This window comes from Rhinopithecus roxellana, chromosome 1 (genome assembly GCF_007565055.1).
Source record: "Rhinopithecus roxellana isolate Shanxi Qingling chromosome 1, ASM756505v1, whole genome shotgun sequence".
In the NCBI taxonomy this organism is placed as follows: domain Eukaryota; kingdom Metazoa; phylum Chordata; class Mammalia; order Primates; family Cercopithecidae; genus Rhinopithecus; species Rhinopithecus roxellana.
The window spans coordinates 79,133,640-79,145,341 of NC_044549.1; the positions used below are offsets into that span (position 1 = coordinate 79,133,640).

The 11,702-nt window shown below is 36.9% G+C and overlaps 1 protein-coding gene across 4 annotated transcripts in view; it reads left to right on the forward strand.

Annotated features, from left to right (window-relative positions):
- APPL1 (adaptor protein, phosphotyrosine interacting with PH domain and leucine zipper 1) overlaps window positions 1-11,702 on the forward strand; it is a 52,754-nt gene that overhangs the window by 31,679 nt on the left and 9,373 nt on the right. For 3 of the 4 annotated variants that reach the window (XM_030926667.1, XM_030926666.1, XM_030926668.1), the window contains 7 exons: window positions 157-339; window positions 1,953-2,005; window positions 3,095-3,269; window positions 3,367-3,403; window positions 3,962-4,108; window positions 10,944-10,994; window positions 11,610-11,699. In XM_030926667.1, the coding sequence (XP_030782527.1) occupies window positions 157-339; window positions 1,953-2,005; window positions 3,095-3,269; window positions 3,367-3,403; window positions 3,962-4,108; window positions 10,944-10,994; window positions 11,610-11,699 (736 nt within the window). The remainder of the gene's footprint in view (window positions 1-156; window positions 340-1,952; window positions 2,006-3,094; window positions 3,270-3,366; window positions 3,404-3,961; window positions 4,109-10,943; window positions 10,995-11,609; window positions 11,700-11,702) is intronic. The other variant, XM_030926670.1, reaches the window with a different exon arrangement.

Here is an 11,702-nt window from a genome sequence, read left to right on the forward strand (position 1 = left end):
GCTATTTAAAGTATCTGTGATCTGGGATTATGTTTGTACTGAAACATAAGACTTCTCATTGACTTATAATGTTGTGTTTTCTTTTTTCATAGTTTGTTAAATATTTAATATCCAAAAGGGAAAATTAAATGCAATGCCTTCTTGTTTTATGCTTAGACAATCTCGGCCACCGACAGCTCGAACCAGCAGTTCAGGATCCTTAGGATCTGAGTCTACAAATTTGGCTGCCCTGTCTCTAGATTCCCTTGTTGCCCCAGACACCCCAATACAGTTTGACATAATTTCTCCTGTGTGTGAAGATCAGCCTGGCCAGGCAAAAGCCTTTGGCCAGGGAGGCAGGTGGGTGATAGCATCACAGGTACTTTGTGCTGTGGTCTGTAAGGCTTATAATCCCCTGTCTACATTTGAGAGTCATCTCTTATTTATCATGTACATCAGCTATGTTGTACTTTCTTTGTTTAATTATGTAACATATTGATAGTTAGGGAAGAACCATGCAGGTTTTACCTTTATGTCTTCTGCCTCAGTTAAGGAGTTAAGATAATTTAGTTTCAAAATATTTAATTCTGTATTGCTTATTAGGTCTACTTCTTGGATATTTGCTCTTAAAATTGCAGAAGAAAGTTGATAGCCCTGTCTTTAGGTCATGACAAATTTTAAAAAATTCTTGAGGATAATACACGTGATATAGGTTTATTAGAAAATATTATCTTATACCAGAATAAGAAATCTTCAGGAAGTTACTAAAACATTATCACTATTATGAATTATTAATGAATCATCTTTTATTTATATAATGAATATTGTCACCAAAGCAGTTACAATTTTTCCTTGGCTGTGGTTGAAGGAAGCATGACTTAAGGCAAATCATTTATTAAGTAGAATGGACACCTAATGAATTGATCATATATTAATTTGGATATACATGGCTATGACCCACAAAAAGTCATTTACACATCACAGAAATACACTTAGCATTTGATGTAATAGGACACATACTACAGATATTAATTTCCTGTTATCTTAATGTCAGTGTTTTTTTAGAACCACTTAGCTCTCTGCTTCCAAAACCTATTTTGTTTTGTTTTGAGATGGGGTCTCACTCTGTTGCCCAGGCTGGAGTGCAGTGGCATGATCATAGCTCACTGCAGCTTTGACCTCCTGGGCTAAAGGGATCCTCCTGCCTCACCCTCCTGAGTACCTGGGACCACAGGCGTGCACCACCACACCCAACTAATTTTTAAATTTCTTTGGTAGAGACGAGGTCTTCCTGTGTTGCCCAAGCAGATCTCAAACTGCAGGGCTCAAGCAGTCCTCCTGCCTCGGCCTCCCAAAGTGCTGAGATTACAGGTGTGAGCCACAATGCCCAGCCCTCCAAAACCTACTTTGAGTTGTACTTTTCTTCCTTCACTGTGGTGTGCCACAAGCCATGCACGCTAAGGAGGAAGGTAACGTCCATCTCCAGTTCACTTTTCTTTTTGCATTGTTACCTGTGTTTTAAGAAATACAGGTTTAAAACTTGATTATAGCTAACTTGCAACATATACTTACAGAAGTAAGTAAAAACCTAAAAATAAGTTTTTACAATTCCAGGACATTCTTGGCATTTTTCTCAAGCAGCTAAGATTGCAGTTAAATCAGTGTTCCTCTGTGCTAGCTTATTTAAATTCAAGAACTTTTGCAACATGGTTTATTATTATGTTGATTTTTTGTTGTGTATGGCTAAACTTCCAGTTCATCTGTGTCTTCTAAAGTGCATGAACATTGATCAGTTAATGTGTGAAAACAGAGGCCTTCATCATAGTAATTTAGTGATCAATAGTGTTTCTTAACAGGATGGGGCATTTTAGAGCTTTCTTTTTAAAATGTTAACTCTGGTTTTAATGATTAGATTTTTCTCTGTGGCTCATGGTAACTGACCATTTGTTCATATTTTTTTCTGAACTTTTTAGGCGTACAAATCCATTTGGAGAATCTGGGGGAATTATAAAATCTGAAACTGAAGGTAAGACAGATGTGCAGCATTCATATTTTAGAACTACTTCTCAGCAAACTGTGAAGAATTTATTGTTTATATTTGTTCTGCTACTAAGCTCAGTTTTAATGTTATCTTTACTTCAGAATTTCCTCTACTTATAGTACACGTGAAGCAACAGAACTTAATCTGTCTTAAGATGTTGTGATTCATACAAAACTATAGACTCTCACACTTTGACCTTATAGTCAAATTCTCAGTGCCTAAGATACCTTTCAAGCTTTTCCTAACAGCTGATGTTTCACTTCTGGTACTGGAGCATAAATTTTGTTTTTCCATCACTAACTATTCATTTTAATTCTAAACTTACCGAAATGCTGTAAGAACCACCAATTGTTGTGTTTGTGTGTGTGTGTGTGTGTGTGTGTGTGTTTGTTAAGAGACAGGGTCTCCCTATGTTGCCTAGGCTGGTCTTGAACTCCTGGGCTCAAGGGATCCACCTGCCTCAGCCTCCCAGAGTGCTAGGATTATAGGTGTCAATCACCACACCTGGCCTCAGAACCACCAATTGTTGAAGCATTACTTTTAGCTATTTGAATTTTAAACCCTAATTTTCCTATAACTTGGAATACTGTAGTTAGGAGTTATTTTGAAATGTATCCCTTAGGTTGTTGAATTTTTCACTGGAAAATCTAAAAGAAGGCAATGTATTTTATTCTTTTGGAAAATAAATATGGCATTTAAAAATATAGGCCGGGCGCGGTGGCGGCTCAAGCCTGTAATCCCAGCACTTTGGGAGGCCGAGGTGGGCGGATCACGAGGTCAGGAGATCAAGACCATCCTGGCTAACATGGTGAAACCCCGTCTCTACTAAAAAAATACAAAAAACTAGCCGGGCGAGGTGGCGGGCGCCTGTAGTCCCAGCTATTCGGGAGGCTGGGGCAGGAGAATGGCGTAAACCCGGGAGGCGGAGCTTGCAGTGAGCTGAGATCTGGCCACTGCACTATAGCCTGGGCGACAGAGCGAGACTCCGTCTCAAAAAAAAAAATAAATAAATAAATAAATAAATAAATAAAAATAAATAAATAAATAAATAAAATACATCTTGTTCTGTTATAGATTCTATTCTTCATCAGTTATTTATTGTCCGATTCCTTGGTTCAATGGAGGTGAAATCAGATGACCATCCAGATGTTGTTTATGAAACTATGCGCCAAATCTTAGCTGCCCGAGCCATCCATAACATCTTTCGGATGACAGAATCGCATTTATTAGTCACTTGTGACTGTTTAAAGTAAGTAAAACCCTCCCTTAAAAAACTGTAGAAAAAACATTTACATGATTTCAGCCTAATTAAAATTTGTTTTCCAATTTTTAAATTATTATTTTAGGTTAATTGATCCACAGACACAAGTTACAAGGCTCACGGTGAGTTCTACATGATTTAAGCTTTGTTTTAGATCTCTTTGTATATATACACATCTTACAATTTGATAATAATCCTAATCCTGTATATTCAAGTGTGATAGGATCAGCTATGATTGGTCTTTGGCTGTTGTAGTTAAGTCTGTGGCCATCTCCAAAAAGTTATCATTGAACAGTTTATGTAACTTAAAATAATTAACACAATTCTTATCATTGTGTTATCATTGAACATTTTATGTAACTTAAAAGAATTATCATTGAACATTTTATGTAACTTAAAAGAATTAACACAATTCTTTTTGTAATTTTTTTAACAGTTCTTTTTGACTTTGTAAAATGTGTTAATGACTAATAAAATAAATGTAATATTCAACAACCTCTTTTTCTGCTTGTTAATTCAAACCAAATATGACATTACTTGTTTCTGCATTACGAGTCTGTTAAAATAATTGGCTTTATTACAAAATTTATATTTTTAGAACTTAGCTTATGAGTTTGTCACGAGTGCTGCTGTAATGACTTGTAAAATCTCATGTTTGCTTCTGATGTTTTCTGTGGCAGTTTCCATTACCTTGTGTAGTTTTGTATGCTACACACCAGGAAAATAAGCGCCTTTTTGGATTTGTTCTTCGGACATCAAGTGGGAGAAGTGAAAGTAATCTGTCATCAGTCTGCTATATATTCGAGTCAAACAATGAGGGTGAAAAGGTACATGGCTTTGCGGAATATCTCTGTCATAACCACTTACTAAGTGATTCTTACTAAGATTTAATAATTATTAAATTCTTACTAATTAAATTACTTAGTAATTACTGATTGAATTCTTTACAATTAATACAAATTTATGAGGTACATGTGAATTTTGTTACGTGTATAGAATGTACAGTAAGCAAGTCAGGGTATTTAGGGTGTCCATCACCCAAGTACAATACATTTTTGTTAAGTATAGTCACCCTACTCTGCTGTCAGATATTAAATATATTTCTTCTATCGTAATTTATGGTTGTACCCTTTAATCCACTTTTCTTCATCCTCCCCTTTCCTCATCACTCAGCCTTCCGAGTCTCTTATCTATCATTCCACTCTCTGCCTCCATGTGATCAATTTTTTGGCTCCCACATACAAGTGAGAACATGTGATATTTGTTTTTTTGTGCCTGGCTTATTTCACGTAAGATAATAACCTCTAGTTCCATCCATGTTGCTGCAAATGACATGATTTCATTCTTTTTATGGCTGAATAGTACTCCATTGTGTATATGTACCACATTTTCTTTATTCATTTATCTGTTAATGAACATTTAGATTGATTTAACATATTTGCTCTTGTGAATAGTGCTACAGTAAACATGTGAGTGCAGGTATCCTTTTGATACAGATTTCTTTAATTTTGGGTAGATACCCAGTAGTGGGATTGTTAGATCGAATGGTAGTTCTATTTTTAGTTTTTGAGAGATCTCCATACTGTTTTCCATAGTGGTTGTGCTAGTTTATGTTCCCATCAATGGTGTATGAGTTCCCCTTTTTTCTGCATTTCACCAACATCTGTTATTTTTTGTTTTTTTAGTTATAGCCATTCTGACTAGGGTAAGAATGACTCATTGTCATTTTGATTTGGATTTCTCTAATGAATAGTGATGTTGAGCAATTTTCATATACCTGTTGCCTGTTTTTATGTCCTTTAAGAAGTACATATTCGGCCGGGCGCGGTGGCTCACGCCTGTAATCCCAGCACTTTGGGAGGCCGAGGTGGGTGGATCACGAGGTCAGGAGATCGAGACCACGGTGAAACCCCATCTCTACTAAAAATACAAAAAAAAAAATTAGCCGGGCGAGGTGGTGGGCACCTGTAGTCCCAGCTACTCGGGAGGCTGAGGCAGAAGCATGGTATGAACCCAGGAGGCGGAGCTTGCAGTGAGCCGAGATCGCGCCACTGCACTCCAGCCTGGGGGATAGAGCGAGACTCTGTCTCAAAAAAAAAAAAAAGAAGTACATATTCATATCCTCTGCATACTTTTAAATGGGATTATTTTTTTCCCTGTTGAGTTCATTGTATATTCTGGATATTAGTCCCCAGTTGGATGAACAGTTTGCAAATAATTTCTCCCATTCAACAGGTTGTCTCTTTACTCTGTTATTTCTTTGGCTGTGCAGACACTTTTTAGTTTAAGTCCCATTTGTCTATTTTTATTGCCTATACTTTTGAGGTCTCAGGCATAAAATCTTTGCCGAGACCAATGTGCAGGAGAGTTTTCCCTTCGTTTTCTTCTAGTATTTTTTTTCCTATGGAAAATAACCTTTATTTTATTTATTTATTTATTTTTGAGATGAACTCTTGCTCTGTTGCCCAGGCTGGAGTGCAGTGGCACAATCTTGGCTCACTGCAACCTCCACCTCCCGGATCAAAGTGATTCTCCTGCCTCAGCCTCCCAAGTAGCTGGGACTACAGGTGTCTGCCACCATGCCTGGCTAATTTTTTTAGTAGAGACAGGATTTCACCATGTTGGCCAGGCTGGTCTTGAACTCCTGACCTCAAGTGATCCACCTGCCTCGACCTCCCAAAGTGCTGGGATTACGGGCGTGAGCTGCCATGCCTAGCTGGAAAAAAAACCTTTAATAGAATAGTTATTGAGAATATCATACTAACAAAGTTTCTCAAGAGACTAAGAGCTAAAATGGTGAAAGTAGGATGATCTTTTTTTTTTCTTTTTGATTTTTGTGGGTACAAGGGGTGTGTGTGTGTGTGTGTGTGTATGCACTTTTTTTTTTTTTTTTTTTAAGATGGAGTCTTGCTCTGTTGCCCGGGCTGGAGTGCAATGGTGCAATCTTGGCTCATTGCAACCTCTGCACCCCCCAGGTTAAAGCGATTCTCCTGCTTCAGCCTCCTGAGTAGCTGGGACTATAGGCATGTACCTACCACCACGCCCAGCTAATTTTGTGTTTTTAGTAGAGACAGGGTTTCTCTGTGTTGGTCAGGCTGGTCTCAAACTCCCGACCTCAGGTGATCCGCCTGCCTCAGCCTCCCAAAGTGCTGGGATTATAGGTGTGAGCCACCTCGCCCGGCCAGGTGTATATATTTATGCAGTACATGAAATATTTTGCTACATGCATGCAATGCATAATAACCACATCATGGAAAACTGAGTATTCATTCCCTTAAGCATTTATCATTTGTATTAGAAACAATCCAATTATACTTCTTTAGTTATTTTTAAATGTACAGTTATTATTCACCATAGTCCCCCTGTTCTATCAAATACCAGGTCTTATTCATTCTATTTTTTTTTTTCTTTATCATTAACCATCCTCCCACCCCCCATCCACACACTACCCTTCTCAGCCTCTGGTAACCATCCTTCTACTCTCTGGCTCCATGAGTTCAATTGTTTTGATTTTTAGATCCCACAAATAAGTGAAAACATGCAACATTTGTCTTTCTGTGCCTGGCTTGTTGTGCTTAACATAATGACCTTCATGTTCCATATATCTTGTTGCAAATGACAGAATCTCATTCTTTTTTATGGCTGAATAGTACTCCATTGTATGTAAGTACCACATTTTCTTTATCCATCTATCATCCATTCAAATGACAGAATCTCATTCCTTTTTTCTGGCTGAATAGTACTCCATTGTGTATGTGCACATTTTCTTTATCCATTCATCTGTTGATGGACACTTAGGTTGCTTCCAAATTGTGGCTATTGTGAACAGAGCTGCAACAAACACGGGAGTGCAGATGTCTCTTCAATATATTGATTTCATTTTTTTAGGTATATACCCAGCAGTGGGATTGCTGGATCATATGGTAACTCTATTTTTACTTTTTTGAGGAACCTCTGAGTTTTCTCCATAGTGTTTATACTAATTTACATTCCCACCAACAGTGTACAAGGGTTCCCTTTTCTCCACATGCTTCCCAGCATTTGTTACTGCCTTTTTGCTGCAAGCCATTTTAACTGGGGTGAGATGATACATTGTAGTTTTGATTTGCATTTCTCTGATGATCAGTGATGTTGAGGACCTTTTCATATGCCTGTTTGCCATTTGTATGTCTTCTTTTGAAAAATGTCTATTCAAATCTTTTGTCCAGTTTTAAATCAGATTAAGTTCTTTCCTATAGAGTTGTTTGAGCTCTTTGTATATTCTGATTATTAATCCCTTGTCAGATGAGTAGTTTACAAATATTTTCTCTCATTCTGTGACTTGTTTCTTCACTTTGTTGATTGTTTTCTTTGCAGTGCAGAAGCTTTTTAACTTGATGAGATCCCATTTGTCCATTTTTGCTTTAGTTGCCCGTGCTTGTGGGGTATTACTCAAGAAATTTTTGCCCAGACTGATGTCCTGGAGAGTTTCCCCAATATTTTCGTGTAGTAGTTTCATAGTTTGGGGTCTTAGATTTAAGGCTTTAATCCATTTTGATTAGATTTTTATATATGGTGAGAGATAGGGGTCTAGTTTTATTCTTCTGCATATGGATATCCAGTTTTTATTGAAGGGACTGTCTTTCCCCCAATGTGTAATCTTGACGCCTTTGTCAAAAATGAGTTCACTGTAGTTGTATGGATTTGTTTCTGGATTTTCTATTCTGTTGCATTGCTCTATGTGTCTTTTTTTTTTTTGCCAGTACCATGCCGTTTTGGTTACTACAGCTCTGTAGTATTGTAATTTGAAGTCAGGTAATGTGATTTCTCTAGTTTTGTTATTTTTGCTCAGAATAGCTTTTGGCTATTCTGAATCTTTTATGATTCCATATACATTTTTAGATTATATTTTTCTATTTCTGTGACGAACGTCATTGGTTTTTTGATAGGGATTGCATTGAATCTGTAGATTGCTTTGGGTAGTATGGATATTTTAACAATATTGATTCTTCCAATCCATGAACGTGGAATATGTTTCCATTTTTGGTGTCCTCTTCAGTTTCTTTCATCAGGGTTTTATAGTTTTTTGGGTTTTTTGGGTTTTTTTTTTTTTTTTTTTTTTTTTTTTGAGACAGAGTCTCACTCTATTGCCCAGGCTGGAGTGTGCAGTTGCATAATCTCGGCTCACTGCAATGTCTGCCTTCCAGGTTGAAGCAGTTCTCATGCCTGAGCCTCCCAAGTAGCTGGGATTACAGGTGTGTGCCACCACGCCTGTCTAATATTTTTAGTAGAGATGGGGTTTCACCATATTGGCCAGGCTGGTCTCAAACTCCTGGCCTCAAGTGATCCACCTGCCTGGGCCTCCCAAAGTGCTGGGATTACCGGCCTAAGCCATTGCGCCCAGCTTGTAGTTTTCATTATAGAGATCTTTCACTTCTTGGGTTAACTCCTAGGTATTTAATTTTATCTATGGCTGTTGTAAGTGAGATTACTTTATTTCTTTTTCAGATTGTTCACTGTTGGCATATAGAAATGCTACTAATTGTTGTATGTTGATTTTGTATTCTGAAGCTTTACTGAATGAATCCGTTCTAATAGTTTTTTGGTGGAGTCTAAATTTTTCTAAATATAAGATCATCATATCATCTGCAAACAAGGATAGTTTGACTTCTTCCTTTCCAATTTGGATACCTTTTTTCTCTCTTGTCTGATTACTCATCTTCCATCTATAAGGTGGAAAGGCTTTTGGTTTTTCCCCATTCAGTATGATACTAGCTGTGAGTCTGTCATATATGGCTTTTATTATGTTGAGCTATATTCCTTCTATACCAAGTTTTTTTAGGGTTTTTAATCATGAAGGGATGTTGAATTTTATCAATGCATTTTCAGCAGTAATTGATTAAATAGTTTTTGTCCTTTATTCTGTTGATATGATGTAGCATATTGATTGATTTGCATATGTTGAACTATCTTTACATCCCTGGGATAAATCCTTGGTCATGATAAATGATCTTTTTAATGTGTTGTTGCATCTGGTTTGCTGGTATTTTGTTGAGGATTTTTGCATCAATATTCATGAGATATATTGGCGTGTAGTTTTCTTTTTTTGATGTGTACTTTGTCTGATTTTGGTATCAGGTAATACTGGCCTTGTAGAATGAGTTTGGAAGAATTCCCTTCTCTATTTTTTATAACATTTTGGGTAAGATTGGTATTAGTTCTTCTTTAAATGTTGGTAGAATTCAGCAGTAAAGCCATCGGGTCCTGGGCTTTTCATTATCAGGAGACTTTTTATTATGGTTTGGATCTTGTTACTTTTTATTGGACTGTTCAGGTTTTGGATTTCTTCGTAGTTCAGTCTTTAGGTTGTATTTGTCTAGAAATTTATCCATTTCTTCTTGATTTTCCAATTTATTAGCATGTAGTTGCTCATAGTAGCCACCAATGATCCTTTGAATTTATGCAGTATCTATTGTAATGTCTCCTTTTTAATCTCCAATTTTATTTACTTGAGTCTTCTTTTTCTTTGTCTGGCTAAATGTCAGTTTTGTTTATCTTTTCAAAAAAAACAACTTTTTGTTATGTTGATCTTTTGTATCGTTTTCTTCATGTCAGATTCATTTATTTCTGCTCTGATCCTTATAATTTCTTCTAGTGTTTTTATAGTGTTGGGTCTTATGTTGAAGTTTTTAAGTGTATTTTGAGTTGATTTTTGTATATGGTGAGAGGGAGGGGTCTGGTTTCATTCTTCTACATGTGGCTCTCCAGTCTTGCCAGAACCATTTATTGAAGAGGATATCCCTTCCCTAGTGAAAGTTCTTTGTCAGCTTTGTTGAAGGTCAGTTGGCTGTAAACATGTGGCTTCGTTCCTGGGTTCTCTATTCTGTTCCATTGGTCATATGTCTTATTTTTATAACAATCCCTGCTGGTTTGCTTACTATAGCCTTGTAATATATTTTGAAGTTAGGTAATGTGATGCCTCCAGCTTTGTTCTTTTTGTTTAAGATTGCTTTGGCTATTTGCATTGAACCTATAGATTGCTTTGGGCAATATGGTTATTTTAGCTGTATTATTCTGATCCATGAGCATGGGATGTTTTTTTGTTTGTGTCTTCAGTCTCTTTCATCAGTGTTTTGTAGTTTTTTGTGTAAATACAATTGTTATATAATTCTAAGATTTTTGGAAAAAACTCCCAAATTTTGCCTAGGCTGACTGAGCTGCTTGAGCAAAGCATCTCTGAAGAGAGCCAAGCTGATGGGTTGGGCCTTCTGACTCTACAGATTCATGTTTTCCCTGCCGCTGATAGCTGGTGCAATATTTTAGCCTCTAATTTATGCTGGGAATGGAATATAGTCCCAAAACCAGCCATTTTCAGATGTCTTCAGCTTAGAATAGCATTAGCAGCTGTGTGCGTCTTCCTTGTAGGCCTTACTATGACAGTAATGAATTTGACATAACAAGAAATGGGTATATGAAAGTAAGAGTCAGCAGTGGAAGCCTATAGACTTCAAGGAAAACATACAAAGCCTTGGTTTTGGGGCTTGAGCATTCTTAAATATGCTTTTGCTTGAAGCAATGTATTAGGATTTGTTATAAAACTAGTTACATCAGTTATTTGGATACTTGACATTTTTGCTTTGTTGTGAGAACCGCCTGAATTTTTCATACTTTTTCCCTTTTTAGATATGTGATTCTGTTGGACTGGCAAAACAGATAGCTTTGCATGCTGAACTGGTAAGAATCCAAGATGTGGCTGGGCACAGTGGCTCATGTCTGTAATCGCAGCACATTGGGAGGCTGAGGCGGGCAGATAACTTGAGGTCAGGAGTTCAAGACTAGCCTGGCCAACATGGTGAAACCCTGTCTCTACTAAAAATACAAAAATTAGTTGACTGTGGTGTCGTGCACCTGTAATCCCAGCTACTGAGGAGGTCTGAGGCATCAGAATGACTTGAACCCGGGAGGTGGAGGTTGCAGTGAGTTGAGATCACACCACTGTACTCCAGCCTGGGCAACAGAGCGAGACTCTATCTATCTCAAAAAAAAAAAAAAAAAAGAATCCAAGATGCATGATTTTGCAAGAATGTTAACTAAAATAGTGTATTAGCTCTTTCATATTAGCAAGTAAATAAAATGATTTTGCTAAACAATTAACAGTGGATTCTATTACCAACATAGCATTTAGGATTTGAATACTTGTTTACCATTGAATGTAAACTGTTGGAGTGCTTTCTTATGTATAAATGCAAAAAAAAAATTGAAAGGTTACAAATGTGATATTAACTGAAATGTCTAAAATTTAAAGTTATTTCATGTTTAATTCATTAGTTTTATTCATCTGTTTCTTAGGATCGTAGGGCATCAGAAAAACAAAAAGAAATAGAGAGAGTAAAAGAGAAGCAACAGAAAGAACTCAATAAACAAAAACAGATTGAAAAGGTA